General features: G+C 49.2%; 1 protein-coding gene across 2 annotated transcripts; it reads left to right on the forward strand.

Moving 5' to 3' along the window:
- Positions 1-534: 534 nt before the first annotated feature.
- ORAI2 (ORAI calcium release-activated calcium modulator 2) lies at positions 535-14,291 on the forward strand. 2 transcript variants are annotated; one of them, XM_032707879.1, is made up of 5 exons: positions 535-687; positions 1,342-1,515; positions 3,866-3,911; positions 6,071-6,311; positions 11,797-14,291. In XM_032707879.1, the coding sequence occupies exons 4-5, from the start codon at positions 6,084-6,086 to the stop codon at positions 12,340-12,342; spliced, it is 774 nt and encodes a 257-aa protein (XP_032563770.1). In that variant the 5' UTR covers positions 535-687; positions 1,342-1,515; positions 3,866-3,911; positions 6,071-6,083; the 3' UTR covers positions 12,343-14,291. The 2 variants fall into 2 exon arrangements, with proteins under 2 accessions (XP_032563770.1, XP_032563771.1); XM_032707880.1 differs by lacking the exons at positions 535-687; positions 1,342-1,515 and adding an exon at positions 2,030-2,173.
- The last annotated feature ends 2,487 nt before the right edge of the window (positions 14,292-16,778 follow it).

The raw sequence follows: 16,778 nt of genomic DNA on the forward strand, positions 1-16,778 counted from the left end.
TCTCAGTGGTGTTACCGTGCCAGCTGAGAAGCAGATGTGATCAAGTGCAAGTGATGTTTGTGTTTAGTTCCCCTGTACATACCCAAAGACTTTAGAGCTGGATAACTTCTGGACCTGCAAGGTCCATATCCCAACTGTTCCCCTTCCCAGGTTAGAGATCTGCATGGAACTGTTTTCTGCTCTGTCTCCACAGAGGCAGGTTGTGGCAGTGTTTCATCCCTGAGCACTTCAGATGCAGGATGGATGTTCTGCACCTGGCATATCCCTGTGGAAGGATGAGTTATGAGCATTGCTTCACGTGAAGCCCCCTTAGGGCAGGCAAACCCTGTGGATACCGTGCGATGAGCCATAAAAATAGGGTGGTTTTTACGGACAGAGAAGAACTGAGAGCCTCACAAATAAAGATGTTCTGCCTCTGAGCTTGTCAGGCCTTTGAGCTAAGTCCTGTTCTGCATTAAGTAGAGCAGATGTTGGTGATTGAACAAATTCAGGGTGTGTGGCCTCATCCTGTCTCCTTAAGATGCCATCCTCACCCGTGCTGAATTATTCATGCTCTCCATTTTGCAGGAATGCCGAGTTTGTAGGTGAAATCCACAAACAGCAAAGAGAACATGTTGGGGAAGGTGGGATCTGCCTCACTGTCTGTCTCACAGGGGTGGCTCAGTGTAGCAGTAGGAGCTGCATTTGGTAGGTGTTGCTGTGAGTTCCAAAAAATACTCTGCCGTGTTGTGGTTGTTCCCGGCAGTACGAGCTCGTTGAGAATACAAAGCACTTCAAAGGGGGGTTCAGAGGGATGTTTCTTTGTTAAGACAAAATGCAGGTACTCTGTGACCTCAAAACTGGGAAAACGTCATCTATGGAGTAGAAAAAAGGAAGTGCTCCCGTGTGTAGTAAAATGAGGAACAACTCTACAACTGCTTCCTATTGCAAATAGGGCCCTGACAAAGCAGTAATAATTTAAAGGCTTAAAACTGCCCGGGAGTTTGACCTGCTTATGTTAAATTCTTTTTCTGGATGCTTTTCTAGAGGAGTCTCTCTCCTTTCCCTGATGGAGACTAATCTTCAGGGATTAAAGTTTGCTCCGTTCCATTTCTACACATGGGACCCCGAGAGACAGCAGTGTTAGTGCTGAAACCGAGCAGAGGTGTTCCTGATCTCAGAGGTGAAAAGCACACTCGGGATAAAAAAATGTATCTTTCTCTTTATTAGGTTTTTGGGAAGGGTTTTCCTGTCTCTTCCCTCCCCCCCCGGGGCAGAAAGGAATTCAGGATGATGGGATTACCCTGTGATAAAGCTGACCCATTGTGCTGCCTTTCGGCATTTTCTTTATCTCATTTCCAGGGAAGGAACTCCCTCTCTTTCCCATAAGGCTGTCCCTGTCCTTTTGATGGGTTTATACAGGATTTCCTGCTGAGTCAATAGAGGAGGAGTGCAGGGAGATAGCAGCCGGGATTCCAGGGAGCCAGAGGAGGTTGCAGCCCGGCGGAGGCAGAGCAGCGCTGCCTTTTGACTTATGTAAGTGGCGACTTTTTGCTGTGTAATTAACAACTGTAATAAAAGCACATTTGCATCCCATTGCACCAATACCTTCTCTGTGCCAAGACTTAGAGATAACGCCAGCCCCAGACCCACCAACACCTTCGCCAGTGGGGGTTTTTCAGCCCGACCGTGACTTCAGGGATCCGCAGAGCTGATTTTTATTTTTTTTATTTTTTTTATTTTTTTGCCCTGCCAGATGCGCGTTGACGAGCTGCGACCCCCGGCATCCCACCCGGCTGCGGGTGCTGGGGGCTGCCCCTCCTCCGTGACCGCTGAGCACATCCCCAGTGTCGAGGACCCCCAAAACCCCCGGGGTGCGGGGGGTGAACGCGGCCCCGGCCCCGCAGGGGAAGGGGGGGCGGGCGGGGGTCGCCTCCCCAGGCCCCGCCCCCGCCGCCGAGGGGGCGTGACCTGGCTGCCCCGCGACCCAATCAGAGCGCGGTCACGTGCGGGGGCGTGGCGGCGCAGCCCCCCCGTTTCCTGCGGGTCACGTGGCCCGTGCCCGGCGTTGCCGTGGCAGCGGCGGAGGCGGCTCCAGCTCCAGCTCCGGCTCCCGATCCCGGCTCCGGCTCCGGCTCTCCCGCTCCCGCCCGCAGTCCCGGGGCTCCCGGCCCGGCCCCCGGACAGCAGCGCGGTGAGCCACGACCCGCCCCCGCGGCCCCGCATCCCGCCCCGGGGTGGGGGCTCCCCCCCAGCGGGCCCCGCGCTCTGGGGTAGCGGGGGCATCCCCTCCGAGTTTGGGGTGCGGAGGTGGGAGCGTCTCCTGCCCACCGGGAGGAGGAGGTCTCATCTTGCCCGAGGGTCCGATCCTGCTTGGATGGGGATTCCCTTGCCCGGGATGGTGGGGGGGGTACGCGCCTCATCCTGCCCGTGTAGGGAGAATCCCGCGTCCGGGATGGCGGGGGGGGTACGCGCCTCATCCCGCCTCGCTGGGGGCTGTCCCCTGCCCAGGGCGGTGGGGCTGAGAGGGAGGGGAGTCCCGTCCTGCCCGGCGGTGCTTTGGGGATCCCTTGGGATGCAGAGGGCAGGCCGACTCCCCAGGGATGTGTCCGGACAGGGATCCTCTCTCCGGGGGTGCAGTGGGGAGACACGTCCTGCCTGCGGAGTCGGGAAGCCGCTGACCCAGGGTGTTGTTGGAAAAGGGGATCGAGCAACTGGGTCCCATCCTGCATGAGGAGATGTGGGGGAGCCTGGGGATGCCGGGTAGGGATCCAGTGGCAGGAGGTCGCATCCTGCCTAGGGAGGATGTGTCCAGGTTGCCGTTGGAGGGGAAGGTTCTGCCTGTGAGTGGGTCTTATCCTGGCCTGGGGGATCCCCTGTCCGAGGGTGCTGTTGGAGGGGAGATCCTCCCTTACATCCTGCCCAGGGTGTGCTGAGGGTAACTGGGAAGGAGAAGGAGAAATCCTCTGCTCAGGCAGTGCCCTGTGAGTAGGATCCCAGCTGTGGTGATGGGGTGAGGGATCACATCCTGCTTGGGAGGTGATCCCCTGCTGCCTTAAGGGAGGTCACAGCTGTGGGGTGTTCACACCCTGCCTGGGTGCTGTGACACCCCAAGGGTGCTTCTGGGGGGCCCCGAGCCAGAAGGGGACATAGAAAGGGGTTCCCCATAGCAAAGAGGACCTGAGCTCGTGGAAGAGCAGTAGCAGGGCCTGGGGTTTGGCTTAGCCACGGCCTGTGGGGGATTGGATGATGTTATACCAGGAAGAAAGGCATTGGTACAAACCCACTGACCAGTCTGGGGGTGTGTGGCAGAAATCTGGGTCCGAGGAGGGGACCAGCATCCCAAAACCAGACAGGGAAGCTACCAGTGCTGCAAAGACAGATCTACATATCTCGCCCTGGTGGCATCATCCTTGTTCCCTGCTGTGGAGAAATCCCTGCTCATGTGCTTGCAGCAGGGCACGGAGATGTGAGGCATGGCAGAGGCTTTCCCTGGGGCAGGGTAACAAGATCAGTGTGAGGGAGCAATTAGAGAGAGGTTTCTGTCTTACCAGTGTGAGATGAAGTGGGGTCAGATGCATTTGTGGTGCAATGGAAGCGAGTGAAGACGCAGCTGGGATGGACTTTGCCAGAGCTGGCAGAGGAAGAGGTCTCCTGGGGAAGTCCTCATTCTCCATCCAAAACTCGGCAGCCATGTGCAGTAAAACCCTGTAGGACAGTTATTTCTGTAAGAGCAAGTGTGCTGAACCTTTAACTTTGCAAGGCAGGAGCGTGAAATCTTCAGAATAACCCTCCCGGGATGCAGATAACTATCTGAGAAGTATTTCCAGAGTAAAACTGCTTCAGATAAGAGTGCATGCAAAATGCTTCTTTTGTTGTGTTTCAGCCCCTGGAGCCCTCCACCCACTCCCTCCATGTCCACAGCTAGCAAGGTGAGTTTGCCATCCTGGTACTGCTTGTTTGGGCTACGTTTGTGTTTATGGATTTTATTCTGAACTTGTTTACTTATTTGAGAACATCTCTTGAGCTGCTCCAAAGTGAAAATTCATCCTTGTGGTATTTTTAGCTTATTTTTCTAATGAAAGAAGCAGATGTGATTGGGTACTCTTGCCCTCTCTCTGTAACCTCTGCATTTATTTGTCTTTTCAATGGAATTTGTCCCAGGGGTCAAAGCTTCCTACATAAAAAGTTCCTACGTATTTTGTGAAAATAAATGGCAGACTAGAGGCCATCACTGTATCAGCTGGGGACAAAGTCTGTAAATTCCCTCCACGCTGTACATTGCAGAATCCACACAGGATGTTGTCACAGGAAACAGCTTCATGATTTTGCTGCTCACAGACTGTTTCTGCCTCCAATCCTCCCTGGAGTCTTTTTTCTTCTTCTGTAAAGTAGGTGATTCTTGCCTTTTCTGAAAACACAGAGCAAGCAGGAAGGTTTGTCCCTCTTATTCTCTTTTGCTTATATTGTCGTGTGACTATTATTTTATGCCTTTCCTTTTTTTTTTTTTTTTTTAATATTTTGAAAACTCCTGAGCAGGTCAGGAGCCATCCTAAAGTTCTCCATGTAATGGTGACCTTGTAAAAAAACTGCCCAGGAATGATCTTGTGCTCTTGCTGCCAGACTTATTATGTCTGAGGGGGCTGGTACCTGAAAGCCCCCCGTGTTCAGGAGGGACAGTCTTGCGACCTGCAATGCTTTGTTTGCTGCTGCAGTGTAATCTTTGTTATTGTGCCTGAAGCAGCTTTGTTCCCTTTTAGTGACAGCATTCAGAATAGTGGGCAGTTGATGTCCTTTTGATCTTTGCCACTTCTTCAAATCTCACAGCAGCCATGGCTTTATTAGCTGTCCCCTGCATGTGGAGACCTGGGGGGGGGTGGGAGTGAGCAGCAAGGTGCCTGTGACCTTGAGGTGTGATGCTGGGACTAATTAGTACCACACCAGGTGTGATTCTGGGCAGGCATCTCCTCCTGCTAGGACCTAGTGAGTATTTTATGGCCAGAACGTGCAGCTCTAGTGTCAATGGCGGAGTTGTGAGTGAGGGGATTAACTGGAAAAGCGTAGTTTCCATTCTTTGGAAGGCTGAGTTAAACATCTAGTTTCAGATGTTTGCCAGAGTTGAGGATTTTTTGCTCAAAACATTCCATGGATCCTGCCCTGTGTCTGTGGATGGCTCAGAGATCACCAGAGCCATTTGGCAGCAGCCTGGTGATGCGGTGGTGTAAGGAGGGTGGTTTGGACCCCACACTTGGCTCTGTGGCAATCACCACCTGAAATAGTTTTGCTGCTTTCATACATCTCTCAGTGTAATCTCTTGAATCTGAAGATGATGAAATTTCCTGGAAGCAGCTCCATTTTCCCCTTGGAATTGTCTTTTCCTTTCCCCGTGCTCAGAGCCACTGGTAGAATTAAGGGAACAGGATTCTTGGTCAGATGTGGCTGATAAATGGAGTGTGAGCAGTTCAGGAAATTGAACTTCCCACTGCAAAAGCTTGGGAAGTTCACTTGTTAATCCTACACAGCAATCAGCTGTGTGCCTTTCAGGGGAGTTTGGGAAAGAACAATTGTGCCCATCTAAAATGAGCCATGAGGAGCAATGGTTTAACTGAGAAAAACTGTTTCCAAAGAACAAGCAAAAAGTGACTCCTGAATCGGTGTTACTTTGGTTCTCTTAGGAGGTGCATTTGGAGCCAGTCCATGATGCACTAGGAAATGAACTGCCATCTCAAAACAAAATGATAAGATAGGAGTCCTATTGCCAAAGTGTCGTCTGTAAACCAATTCTTTTATTAGCAAGGAGGAATTAGAGGGCAAAGTCGAGGTGCCAGCTCTGAAATGAAAAGCCTGATGCTGTGCAGCCTTCCTGAATTCCTGCTGGAGTAGTTTCTGGGTTTACCTGTGTAATCTTTCCTAGTTCCTGTGGTCATTTTTGGCAATTAGGGACTGTCCTTTCTCAGTTCTGTGCCTTGCAAGTGCGATGGCATTTGGTCCATCATTTCCCACCGACCAAGGGGAACTTTGTTCCGCCGTAGCTTTTCCAGTAGTTGATGCTCGTCCTGTCTGCCTGAACGTGACTGTTTTATTCCCTCAGCGTTTGTCTCACCATGAGTTCTGAATTAAACGTCCCAGTGGATCCCTCCACCCCTGCTTGCTGCTCTGAGCCTGGCACGAAGGGCATGGATTACCGGGACTGGGTCCGGCGCAGCTACCTGGAATTGGTCACGTCAAACCACCACTCTGTTCAAGCCCTTTCCTGGAGAAAATTGTACTTGAGCCGAGCCAAACTGAAAGCTTCCAGCAGAACCTCTGCTCTGCTCTCTGGATTTGCCATGGTATGTGTGTTTTATAGCTTTCTGAATCACAAAGGTTTTGGCTCTCTAAAATCATCTATTAATCGGCATTTTCCTCCTGGGAAAAATCAGGACATACTGTTGTTTCCTGAAGAGGCAGGAGGCATCTGCCTCGGCTGCTGCTGGAAAGTTTGAGGCTGGCTCTCTCAAGGCAGCACTGATACATGAGCTAAGACAACCCACACACTCCCAAGTCAGCTCTTTAAAAATACTAATCCCCTACCTGCAAGTGTTCCACCAGCAATGCTAAACAATCCAGGACCTGAGCTCTCCTTTGGCCCTGAGGCCATTCATCCCTTGCTGCCTTTACGTGTGAGGTTGCCCATGGGTGAGGTTGCTCATGGGCGTGGAGTTCCTCCAGGCCCCTGTGGTTGCTGTGGTCCTGAACGTTATTTTAATTTCTGTGTGTGTTTACTCAGGTCATGGTGTCTAAAATAAGGTGGAGGTTGGGTCGCAGTCTGCCAAAGTGAAATCTGCGTAGCGTGATCAGGGAGATCGTATTATACACTGAGGTGTGAGAAAAGGCCCTGAGCCTCTTGTCAGAGGGCTCTGTAGCCTGAAGGGAGCCAAACCTGGTATATTTTTGTCAGTGCTGCCTATTGGAAGTAATCCCTGGTGCTTGCTTTCTGCTGTGCTGCACTGGGGTGTTATCTGGAAGCTATTTGCATAGGTCAAAACCATGTCAGGAGTAAGCAAATAAACAAGACAGTCTGGTCCAGTGCTCAGGCCTGTTCGAGCTGTGGTGTTAACAAAACACGGCTTTGCTGTGTCAGTGTGAGCCCCTTCACCTCCCCTCTGCTTCTTGCTTACTGGGAGTGAGAATTGAAACCAGTTTGGGGGAGGTTTTCTGCTCAGGAAATGGGCAGGTCTGGTTGTTCCTGAGGTCTGTCAGCAGAGGGGCAGAGGGCAGTGCCTGGTGCGTGGGACGCGATGTGAGGATGTTGCATCCTGCAGCTCAGAAGCTGTGAGGGGAAGACAGATCTTTCCAGATAGCCTTTCTTGTTTTATTTTAGCTTTTTCCGCTGCTTTTTCCTCCCCCAGTCCCCCAGACCATGAATCATCCATAACATTTCAGCAGTCTGGGATGACAAAGTTGGTCACCCAAAGTGAAGCTGGCAGGCTGCAGGTGGGGGGTTCAGTGGGAGCAGGCTGGAGGGGGAGAGGGTGCTTGGGAAGGGGTTGTGTCCTCTCCACTCTCTGTCTGTGTGCAAGAGATGCTCATAAAAGCTTTTCACAAAGTCTTTGTTGGTTTATGACCAAACTTGTGTGCTGCAAGGGCGGAAGGTCCCTTCTTTTGAGAAAGCTGGATGCTCTCCTGTAGACTCCTTTCACTCAGTTTCCTTACTCTGGAAAGCCTCTCATGTGCTTGCCCTGTGGGCCTCTGGAGTTCCATGTTAGTCATTTGTGACCATTCTCTTTAACATGGTTATTACATTAGCATTTTGTGTTCTTGTGGACTGATATACCAGCATGGTCACAGGAGGTGTCCGTGCTGGGCTGTGCTGTCACTGGCATCACTGGGACTCGGGGGCTTGCAGCCCACCCACACTGCAGGGCATTGAAAACAAAGCATGCCTTCTCAGCTCACACAACAGAAAGTTGCTGGAAGTCCTTGGCAAACACACAAAGTTAACCATTGGTTTTGTTTTCTCTCTAAACTGTTTAAAATGCAAGTCCGATAAACACACAGGTCTAAATACTGTTAATTATGACCACCAGCCTAACATATAAGAGGTACACCTGAAATCAGTAACTGTAAGACATAAAATCTCTTGCAATAAGGAATTCTCTTTATTAGCAAGCTTTTTCCCAGCTAATTGGACCTTCCTTTGAAAGCTGAGGTATTTGTTCCTATTGGGTTGGTTCTCCTCTGGTAATTTGGCATGTAGGTATTTAGTACACGGATGTTTACTCTATTGAGAGCAACTGTTTGGCTATTGATGAAAGAAGTTATTTTGAGATAAATGTGTGTAGACGTGGCACTCAGGGACGTGGTTTAGTGGTGGACTTGGCAGTGCTGGGGGAACGGTTGGACTCGGTGATCTTAACTGTCTTTTCCAAGCTAACTGATTCTGTGATTCTATGAAATAGTTTCCCTGAAGCCTTGAGTGCATTTAACTATGTAAACAAATGTCATTCAGGGCTTGGCTATTGCTTTATTTACTTCCCTGTCGGTGTGTTTGATTCGAGTCAGTTCCATATTGGCTGAAAATTATTGCGAGCTGATGGATATTTAATCAACAGGCGATGGCTCTGATCCAGCTCCTTCTGGACAGGCTGCAGAATAATGCAAACCTTCCTCGTTACCATCTCTGGTATTTCTGGCAGAGAGTTGGGCAGATCAGGAGGATGTGGGTCATTCCAGTGCCACGTCTGCTTGGAGATGGGTTGTAGGGCGACTGCATTCGCCCCGAGGAGGCTGCAGATAAAGGAAATTAAGAGGGAGCTTAGGAGACCTCCTTAATAATTTTCCTGATGGAAATAAGAGCTGTTACTGCTAATCCATCTTCTCAATACTTGTCCAGTCGCGCTACAGGATATGTATTTGATTAAAAAAAAAGACAAAACAAAAACCCTAACAGATCTACTGGAGTGATTTTTACAGCCTGCCAAACCATCTGTGTGAATGTGTCATGGTTTATGTTAAGCCATTTGTCATCCTTTTGCCTGTTATTATCTGTCCTGGTCTAAATTTCTCAAGATGAGTATCATTTCTGTTGTGGATAATCGGGGCTATACTGGTCTAAAACCCACCATCATTGCATGTAATTTAATTGCAGTTTAATTCTAAAATGTTCTGAGCACTTGGTCCTGTGAGCCTGGAGTCCAACAGGATGATTCTCAAGCTTAAAATGAAGCCTATGCTGAAATATTCCATGGCTTGGCACAGTGCTCAGCCTTGCAAAGTGGCTTCTGAGAAGAGGTTAAAATAAGGGGGCTGTTGCATGAAAGAGTATAATTGTATCAAACATGACATATTAATAGTTTTACAGGCTAGGCAGCATATTTAATGATTTTTAAATGGGTTATGTCAGCTTGTCCTCTTTCTCTTATCCCGGTCAGGAAATGACATGACAGTCTGTGCAGGGTAAAGCAATCAGAGCTCACTCACCTTTTCAGCACTTGTCTGGGTTAAATGAACTGGTTTTCTGCCTTGCTGCACTATCTGGATTGTTGATGTTTTCCCCTGAAATACCTCTTACTGAGCCATCAGTCAGTGTTAAAAATTCATCACATTGCACAGCTGAAGCCAGCCCTAGGGAATAGGTTAGTCTGGGAGGAAACATCCAATTAGCTGAAAAGTGCTGCTCATGTGAAGGATAACAAGCAGAAATTGATATGTTGACATCAGCCAGGCTTTCAGCTTTAATATAAAGCTATAAATTGAACATGCAGGTACAATTCCCATTCAGCTGGCTGAATACCACGTCTCTGGTTATTGCAGCACCCACTAATGAACAATATACCTGCAGCTTTTCCTGGCTGATGGGGTGTGACTGGCAACCACAGCGCTGTACAAATTCATTGTACACAGAGAATAAGTCTGATCTCCTCCCTCTCAAATCAATATAAGGGGAACTGCAAAGAGAACATGCACAAGGCCATGTGAAATATGTTTTAATTAAATTGACCTTGCAATAGATAGAAGGCCAATCCTCTGTTAATATTTTCTTTGCTGTACAACAAGAACTACTGTAAACTGCAAACAGGAACCTATAAAACAAACAAACAAACAAAGTAAACTCTCCACATGTTCATAATCAGGACAAAAGGCCGGGAATATCCAAGAACTGCCACAATATTTTTCATGTCTCTAAAATCCTAAATAGTTTCTGAAGGTATAAATCTGGGCTTGTAGACCATTTGCCACATATTATGTTTTGGTTGCTACTAAGGGTTGGACTTGATGATCTCAGAGGTTCCTTCCAGCCCGACTGATTCTATGATTCTAAATGTGTTCGGACTTGACTGTGATCCCCTCATTCAGGCTGCTGATGGTTTCAGAGTAAATGCAGGTAAGGCAGCAGTAATGCCAACTGGCTTCCATCCCCTTTAATCCTTTTCAGGGCTTCCAACAGGGAGAACATGGGCAGACCCCTAATCTTCCAGTGCTTAAATAATATTATTAACAAGTAATGCCAGAGTGAGCGGTGCAGGTGATTATACAGAGCCCGAAATGGCTGCTTGGGGGGTGTCTCATGTGAAGTCTGGATAAAGTAATCATGAGTCAGTTCTGCAAAATGCTTCAGTGTCCAAGAATTGAGCTGCTTGTTCAGACTTTGCCTTGTCATGATGGTCTTGAGAGGCACTGCCCTGAGTCAGGAACCCAAGTGTGGCTTCTTTCCATGTAGCTGTGCCGTGCCGGAGCAGCAGGTCCCCTGGGATCACCAGACGTTTTGCCTGCTGCCAGGAGAGTTAATATCTCTGCAGATCATGAAGTGCAGCTGCAGGTCCAAGACAGCTGCTAGAGAGGACTGTTTGATAGTCGTGTTCACTGCTTTTGTGGCTTTTCTTAGTGAAAAAGGTTTGTACAGTCCTTTCAGGGATGCTATCACAGAGAAGCACTGGTTTACTTCACAGGTAGGTTAAGTAATTGTACAAATTCTTATGCTAAACCAGTTAACAGGCTTGTGCTAGGACTCTAGTTCTGATCTCAGAAGAGCCTCCTGCTCTGTTGCACATATTCTGCTTCTTAAGCTTTATTTGATTAAAGAAAAAATAGCTTTAGAGACCTGCTCTTGTTTTGGGAAGGAGACTCCTCTCTGAGTTGCTGAGCACACCCATGAGCCAGTAGCTGTCCACTTCTGCTGAGTGTATCAGTAAGTTATTAGCCCTCAAGGGAGAAATTTGAGGATATAAATAACTTGTATCTGGGCATATTTGTAATAAAACCAAACGTAAACTGTTCTGAGAATAGAAGGCAGCTATTTTAACTACGGGCTGACTTAACCTATAAAGTAACTTGCGTGCTTCCCGTGGAGGGGGGGGACAGTAAAACCTGGCTGGCCACTGGCCAGAGGAGCTGCTTGGTTTTGCTTTTCTTTACACACCCGGAGTCGAAAACTTCCTGCGCTGCCGCCGCGAGTGAGGGGCGGAAGGAGAAGGTGTGAGGGGCGGGGGGGGGCTCGCAGGCTGTCGGCTGCCTCCCCGCCCCACGTGCCGTCTAATGAGTTCCTTCTGTCGTGTGTTGGGGTTGATGCAGCTCGTATGGCTCGTGGCTGCGAGGAGAGACGTGTTATGTTAGAAACCGACGGCGCAGAAACGTGTTCCTTTGAGCCTCACAAAGGCCAAGGCACAGACTGTGTGAGGAACAGCAGTGATCCGTCCCGGCTGCCATTCCAGAAAGCGCCTGAGCGTGTACTTGACCTTAGGTGTTCTTCCTGAATAAAGATGCTTTCCTGGATGGAAGCCTTGAAAAGAGGGAAAGCCAGCAGCTGTTGACGAGCTCTCTGTTCCTTGGTTCCAGGTTGCCATGGTGGAGGTGCAGCTGGAGGTGCAGTACAAGTACCCCCAGATGCTGCTGATCGCCTTCAGTGCCTGCACCACGGTGCTCGTGGCGGTTCATCTTTTCGCCCTCCTCATCAGCACCTGCATTCTGCCCAACGTGGAGGCAGTGAGCAACATCCACAACCTGAACTCCATCAGCGAGTCCCCCCACGAGCGCATGCACCCCTACATCGAGCTGGCCTGGGGCTTCTCCACCGTCCTGGGAATCCTCCTGTTCCTCGCGGAGGTCGTGCTGCTGTGCTGGATAAAATTCCTGCCTGTGGGCTCCATCCTGAAGAACGAGACCACCAACGTGGAGAAGCCCAGCAGCCACGCGGGGTGGCAGTCAGCACTGGTCTCCACCATCATCATGGTCCCCGTGGGTCTGATTTTTGTCGTCTTCACCATTCACTTCTACCGCTCCTTGGTGCGGCACAAAACGGAGCGGCACAACCGGGAGATCGAGGAGCTCCACAAACTGAAAGTGCAGTTAGATGGGCATGACAGAGGCATGCAGGTGGTGTGACAGAGCCCGCACGCCGCCTCAGCTGGGGCTGAGGGCAAAACACCCGGTTTGCTACTTGGTGGGACGCACCAGTGATGGATTGTCTTGAGGCTTCAATATGTAAATGCTAATTGCCTGCCATTTCTAGCTGTGGGTTCTAGTGCTGTTTCACATGCTGGGGTCTCTGGCCTGATTCTGGTCCTACACACTTGGTACTTGAGTTGACACTGCCGTGGAGTTCAAGGTCAAAACTTTACCTTAACATTGGTTCAGGTAGCCAAAAATCTGTATTTTTTACAAATGCAATATTCTGTTGCCAAAAGTAAAACTGCATCAGCTTCCAAACAACCAGTGTGTGTGTGTGTGTGTAGGACCTGTCTTACATGTCAGAACTCCCTGGCTGTCAGTGCAGCCACGATTAACTGGCTGCTCATTTCTAGAGCAGAGCTGGTTAACGTGGGTACCTGCAGCTGACTCAAGGACATCCAGGAAAGCACAACAGAAACCGAAAGTGTTGATCACCATTGTTCCAAAGCAAGTATTCCATAAATACATAACCAGAAAGAAATCAGCCTTAGCTTTTTTTGTTCTTTTCTTGCTATTCTTTACTATATTTTTACGGCTGGGGGTGTAGAACTTTGAATTGCAGGAGGCTGGGAAGTTCTCTCGTACTTTCTTCAGCAGCGTCTGTCACTTTAGATCGAATGAGTGCCAAGATCATGTGGTTTTTCCCAAGAAGAGGCAAGAGTGCCCAGGGAAGGCTTACAGGTGTTTTAGTTTTAACAAGGACATTCTTAAAACAGAACAGTGCCGGGGAATTTAATGAGACAAAACTTTGAAGGACTAGCAAAGCGAGTTTCAAGGAGGTAAGGAGTGACAGCAGATATCGTACGAATCTGTTGCTGTGTCTTCTTCATTCACGTGTTGCTGCGATGCCTTTTTGCCTGTTTTGCTGGAGAGAACAAGCCCAGTCCTGTGTATTCCATCATTTGGCTTTTCTCAATTGGCTGTAGCATTTTTCTGTCAGAAATGAATGTTTCCTTCTCCCTCCACCAAAGCAGGCAGCTCCTCTGGTGGAACCTGGAGCTGTGCTGGCGAGCCTGATGGAGCTGGATCCGGCAGGAATGCTGTGTGCCATTAAAGAGCTATCCATTTCCCTTGAGCTCATTTCTTTTTTCAGCAGCTGAGGCAGTGACACTTGCATGTCTGTGTTGCTTAGCAAGGAAAGCCTGTAAATTCTGTAGCATCCTTGTGGGTGAAAAACTTCTGAAAAAAAACCCAGTTTTATGATTTTTGGTAACTTTGTGGAGGGAAAAGAGTGTTTTGCAGTCATGAGCTCTTTGAAGGGAAAGTAAGGCTTTCTGCCACACAGGGCTGCAAGAAGCATAAGCACATTTTCTTGGCCCTGATCCTGTGCTGATTTCCTCCTCTGCACTCAAAAACTGCAGTTTCAGAGTCTCCGAGGCCTTATAGGTTTCTGAAATCATTAAGGATGTTTGTAATGTTCTATTTAACCCTGGTCCCTTATTCCACTGGGATTTGAGAAACCTAATGGCAGTGTATTATTACATGTCAGCTTCCCAGAACGGAGAGTGCATGCAAACCCCAGGGCAGCAGGGTGAGACTATCCCAATATTCCTCTCTGGTGAGGGCCTTGGGAAACCAACTCTCATCTCTCATGTTTACATGCGAATGTGAGCGTTGCTGAACAAGTTGCTTAGCACTGTGTCTGTGGCTTTCATCTGCTGTTCTTGCTGCAGTTGGCATGTACCATATTGGCTGATGTGCAGCAGAGAAAAATAGGCTTTGTGTGCTAAATGACTAATCTGTACTCATGTGCATATGCAAAAAAATGAGGAGTGTCCTCCAGGAAGTGGGTGGTCCTGAAATTCATACAAACTCCCCAGGAATCCGCCCTCTCTCCCTTCCTCTTTTTACCATAATAAAAATTAAAGGTTTATACAACAAAATCAGAGTTCAGTTTTCTGCCTAGTATTACACGTGTGGGCTCTTCCCCCAGGAGAATTTCTGTTGTGAGGCCAGAGCCAGACCAGATGGGACGAGTCTCTCATCTGTACTTTGCACTCTCCTTTAACATCAGTAATAATACCCTCGTGTACTGAGGAGCTCAGGAAGTTGTTGAGGAAAGCATTGAGCCATTTTTGCAATTTAAAAGGAAAAGTTTCCCCGTGTGCACACAGTGCTGTGAAAGCAATGCAGCTCGTTTGGAAACAGCCAATTTGTTAATTTAATTTTTTGCAAGTATAATGAACTTCAGCAAATGGAGAAATGCAGCAGAAACTGTGCTTTGATTTTTGTAGAATAACTCGTTGAGGCTTTGGTGGGATTGGATTCAAGAGCGGTCCCAAGGCAGAGCATCTGTGACTGGAGTGGGATCGCCTTACTCCAGGGGGAGTCTGAGGTATGGTTTGGGATGGTGTCCCGGGGGCAAATGTAGTTAAAACAGAATAATAACATGCTTTCCCATCTTTGCTTGCAGCTCTGTGTCTTGTGTCTCTCTGGGCACCGAGTTCTCCCTTCCATGAGAAGCCCTTGAGAGTATTTTTGCTCAGTGACTGTGGCATCTGGGATCTCTCTGGGATCACCTTTGTGCTGTAACTCCTCTCCTTTCCCAACAACAGCATCTGCTTTTCTTGCTCCTGCCTCTCCTCCTTCAACTTGTTTACATTTTCACCTCTGTTGGGTCCAGACTTGTGCTGCAGACAGGTTACCTGTGGTACCAGCCATAGCAGTTCATCCATAAAGGAAGGAGTAGGGATGTTGTAGTTGTCCAGGTGGGTGTTTCTGTGCTACAGCACTAGAAAATCCTTGCTCCTGCTGCTGCCTGTGGCTGTCAGCAGGATCCCCATCAGTCAAGCATGAAGATTCCAGCCTTTCCACACTGTCACTGCTGTCCCAGCAGGCGTGTGTCATGTCTGGATTTGTCTGTCCTGTGCTGTCACCTCTCTGTCGTTTCTGGGGTGTCCGTTTGTCATTCCTGGAGTGTCCCAGGTTTTGCATGGCTCTGTTCCTGCAATTCCTTCCCAGAGATGCTTCTCCCAAGGGTTCCACCCTCAGCTGGGGACGTGTGTTGAGGATCTCCCTGACATGTATGGTGGCTTTCTGTACCAGCCTTGGGCCCTGGGCTGCTGCACCCTGGGGTGGCTGTTGCCCTGATTCTCAGCCCCCTTGGGCTGTGACTCACTGGACCAGTTATTACCTTATTTGGGCCATTTCTCCAATTTTTGCTCTGCGGCTTAGCAGAGGGACAGCCATGATCTCACTCCAGAGTCCTGAGTCTTCCTCTAGATTTTTTTTGGACAGCTTTTGCCCAGCAGAAAAACGCCCCTGCAGACTGCAGCGCTGCAGGGACCTTGCCTGCCCACCCTACAGCAGGGAAGGAGCTGTCAAAGACAAGGGTACAGCCCAATTTGTATCATTCCCAGGCACCTGCCCTGGTAATTTAGGAGGCAACTCCTCTCCCTCCTTCCCTGGTTAGCAGGAGTAAAGGCAGTGCACGACTGGGAGCCGGAGGGAGCGGTGAGAGCCTGAGCAGTGTCGGGTTCTCCCTTGGCCGTGTTTAGTGGCAGATCTCACTCTGTGAGCTCCCTATTTTTAACATCACCCCAGGGCAGGCCTGGCTCCCGTTGTTTCAGTGGGTATGTGACTCTTGAAGGGACTTTATGACCAGGAGAGATGGAGCAGTGTTGGGTTTCCACGTGACGGATGAAAGCGATCCTGTGCGAGAGCCCCGGGTGGGGCGAGCGCTGCCGTAAGCGCTCAGATATGTGGGAGGGTTTAGAGAGAGCTCCGGCGTGGGTTCAGCTGCAGAGAGAGAACATCCTTCCTCTTCCCTGGCTCTGGGATGTGGGGATGGGCAAGCCCAGCTTGCCTCGAGGACACCTGAGCTGGGCTGCGGGGTGGAGGTGCTCCTCTGGCCTTTCATAATGTGCCTTCTCTCCTGTCCCTGCCTTCAAACAAACAACAAAAGGCTTTTTGGATTTTCCCCACCGCTGCAGCTTCTTAATCTTCTAAATCTCATTGCATCTACTTTTAAGATAGCTGCCTCAGCACCCCCTCCAGGCTGCAGTCTCAAATTCAGCTCCCGGCGAGGCTGGGCCGGGGGGGGGGTTATTTTCTGATTAACTCTCAGGCTTTTTTCTCTGCACCTGACTCAAAGCAGTCTCAGTAATTTGACTGTCTGGATTTGGAGAACATTCCCTTGAATCCCTGTGTGTCCAGCTGCCTTCTGCCCAGGGTTGTGACAGTGATGAGTGCTAAGAGGAAAAAAAAAAATCTGTATTTTAGCCTTGTCCATTCTTGTTTTATCTGTGCATGAACAATATTTAATGTAGAGCAACGAATGTATCTCAGTTATTGTCCAGCTGTGTGAGAGAAACTGGATAAACTTGCTCAGTTTTGCACTTCTTACTGATTTCAGACTGATTTTTTAAAAG

This window comes from Chiroxiphia lanceolata, chromosome 20, assembly GCF_009829145.1.
Source record: "Chiroxiphia lanceolata isolate bChiLan1 chromosome 20, bChiLan1.pri, whole genome shotgun sequence".
NCBI classification, from domain to species: Eukaryota; Metazoa; Chordata; class Aves; order Passeriformes; family Pipridae; genus Chiroxiphia; species Chiroxiphia lanceolata.

Excerpts from the sequence above, each read along its gene's own strand:
- ORAI2 (XM_032707879.1), top strand. The coding sequence starts at position 6,084 with ATGAGTTCTGAATTAAACGTCCCAGTGGATCCCTCCACCCCTGCTTGC. Across the intron at positions 6,312-11,796 it reads TGCTCTCTGGATTTGCCATG|GTTGCCATGGTGGAGGTGCA; the intron begins GTATGTGTGTTT and ends CCTTGGTTCCAG.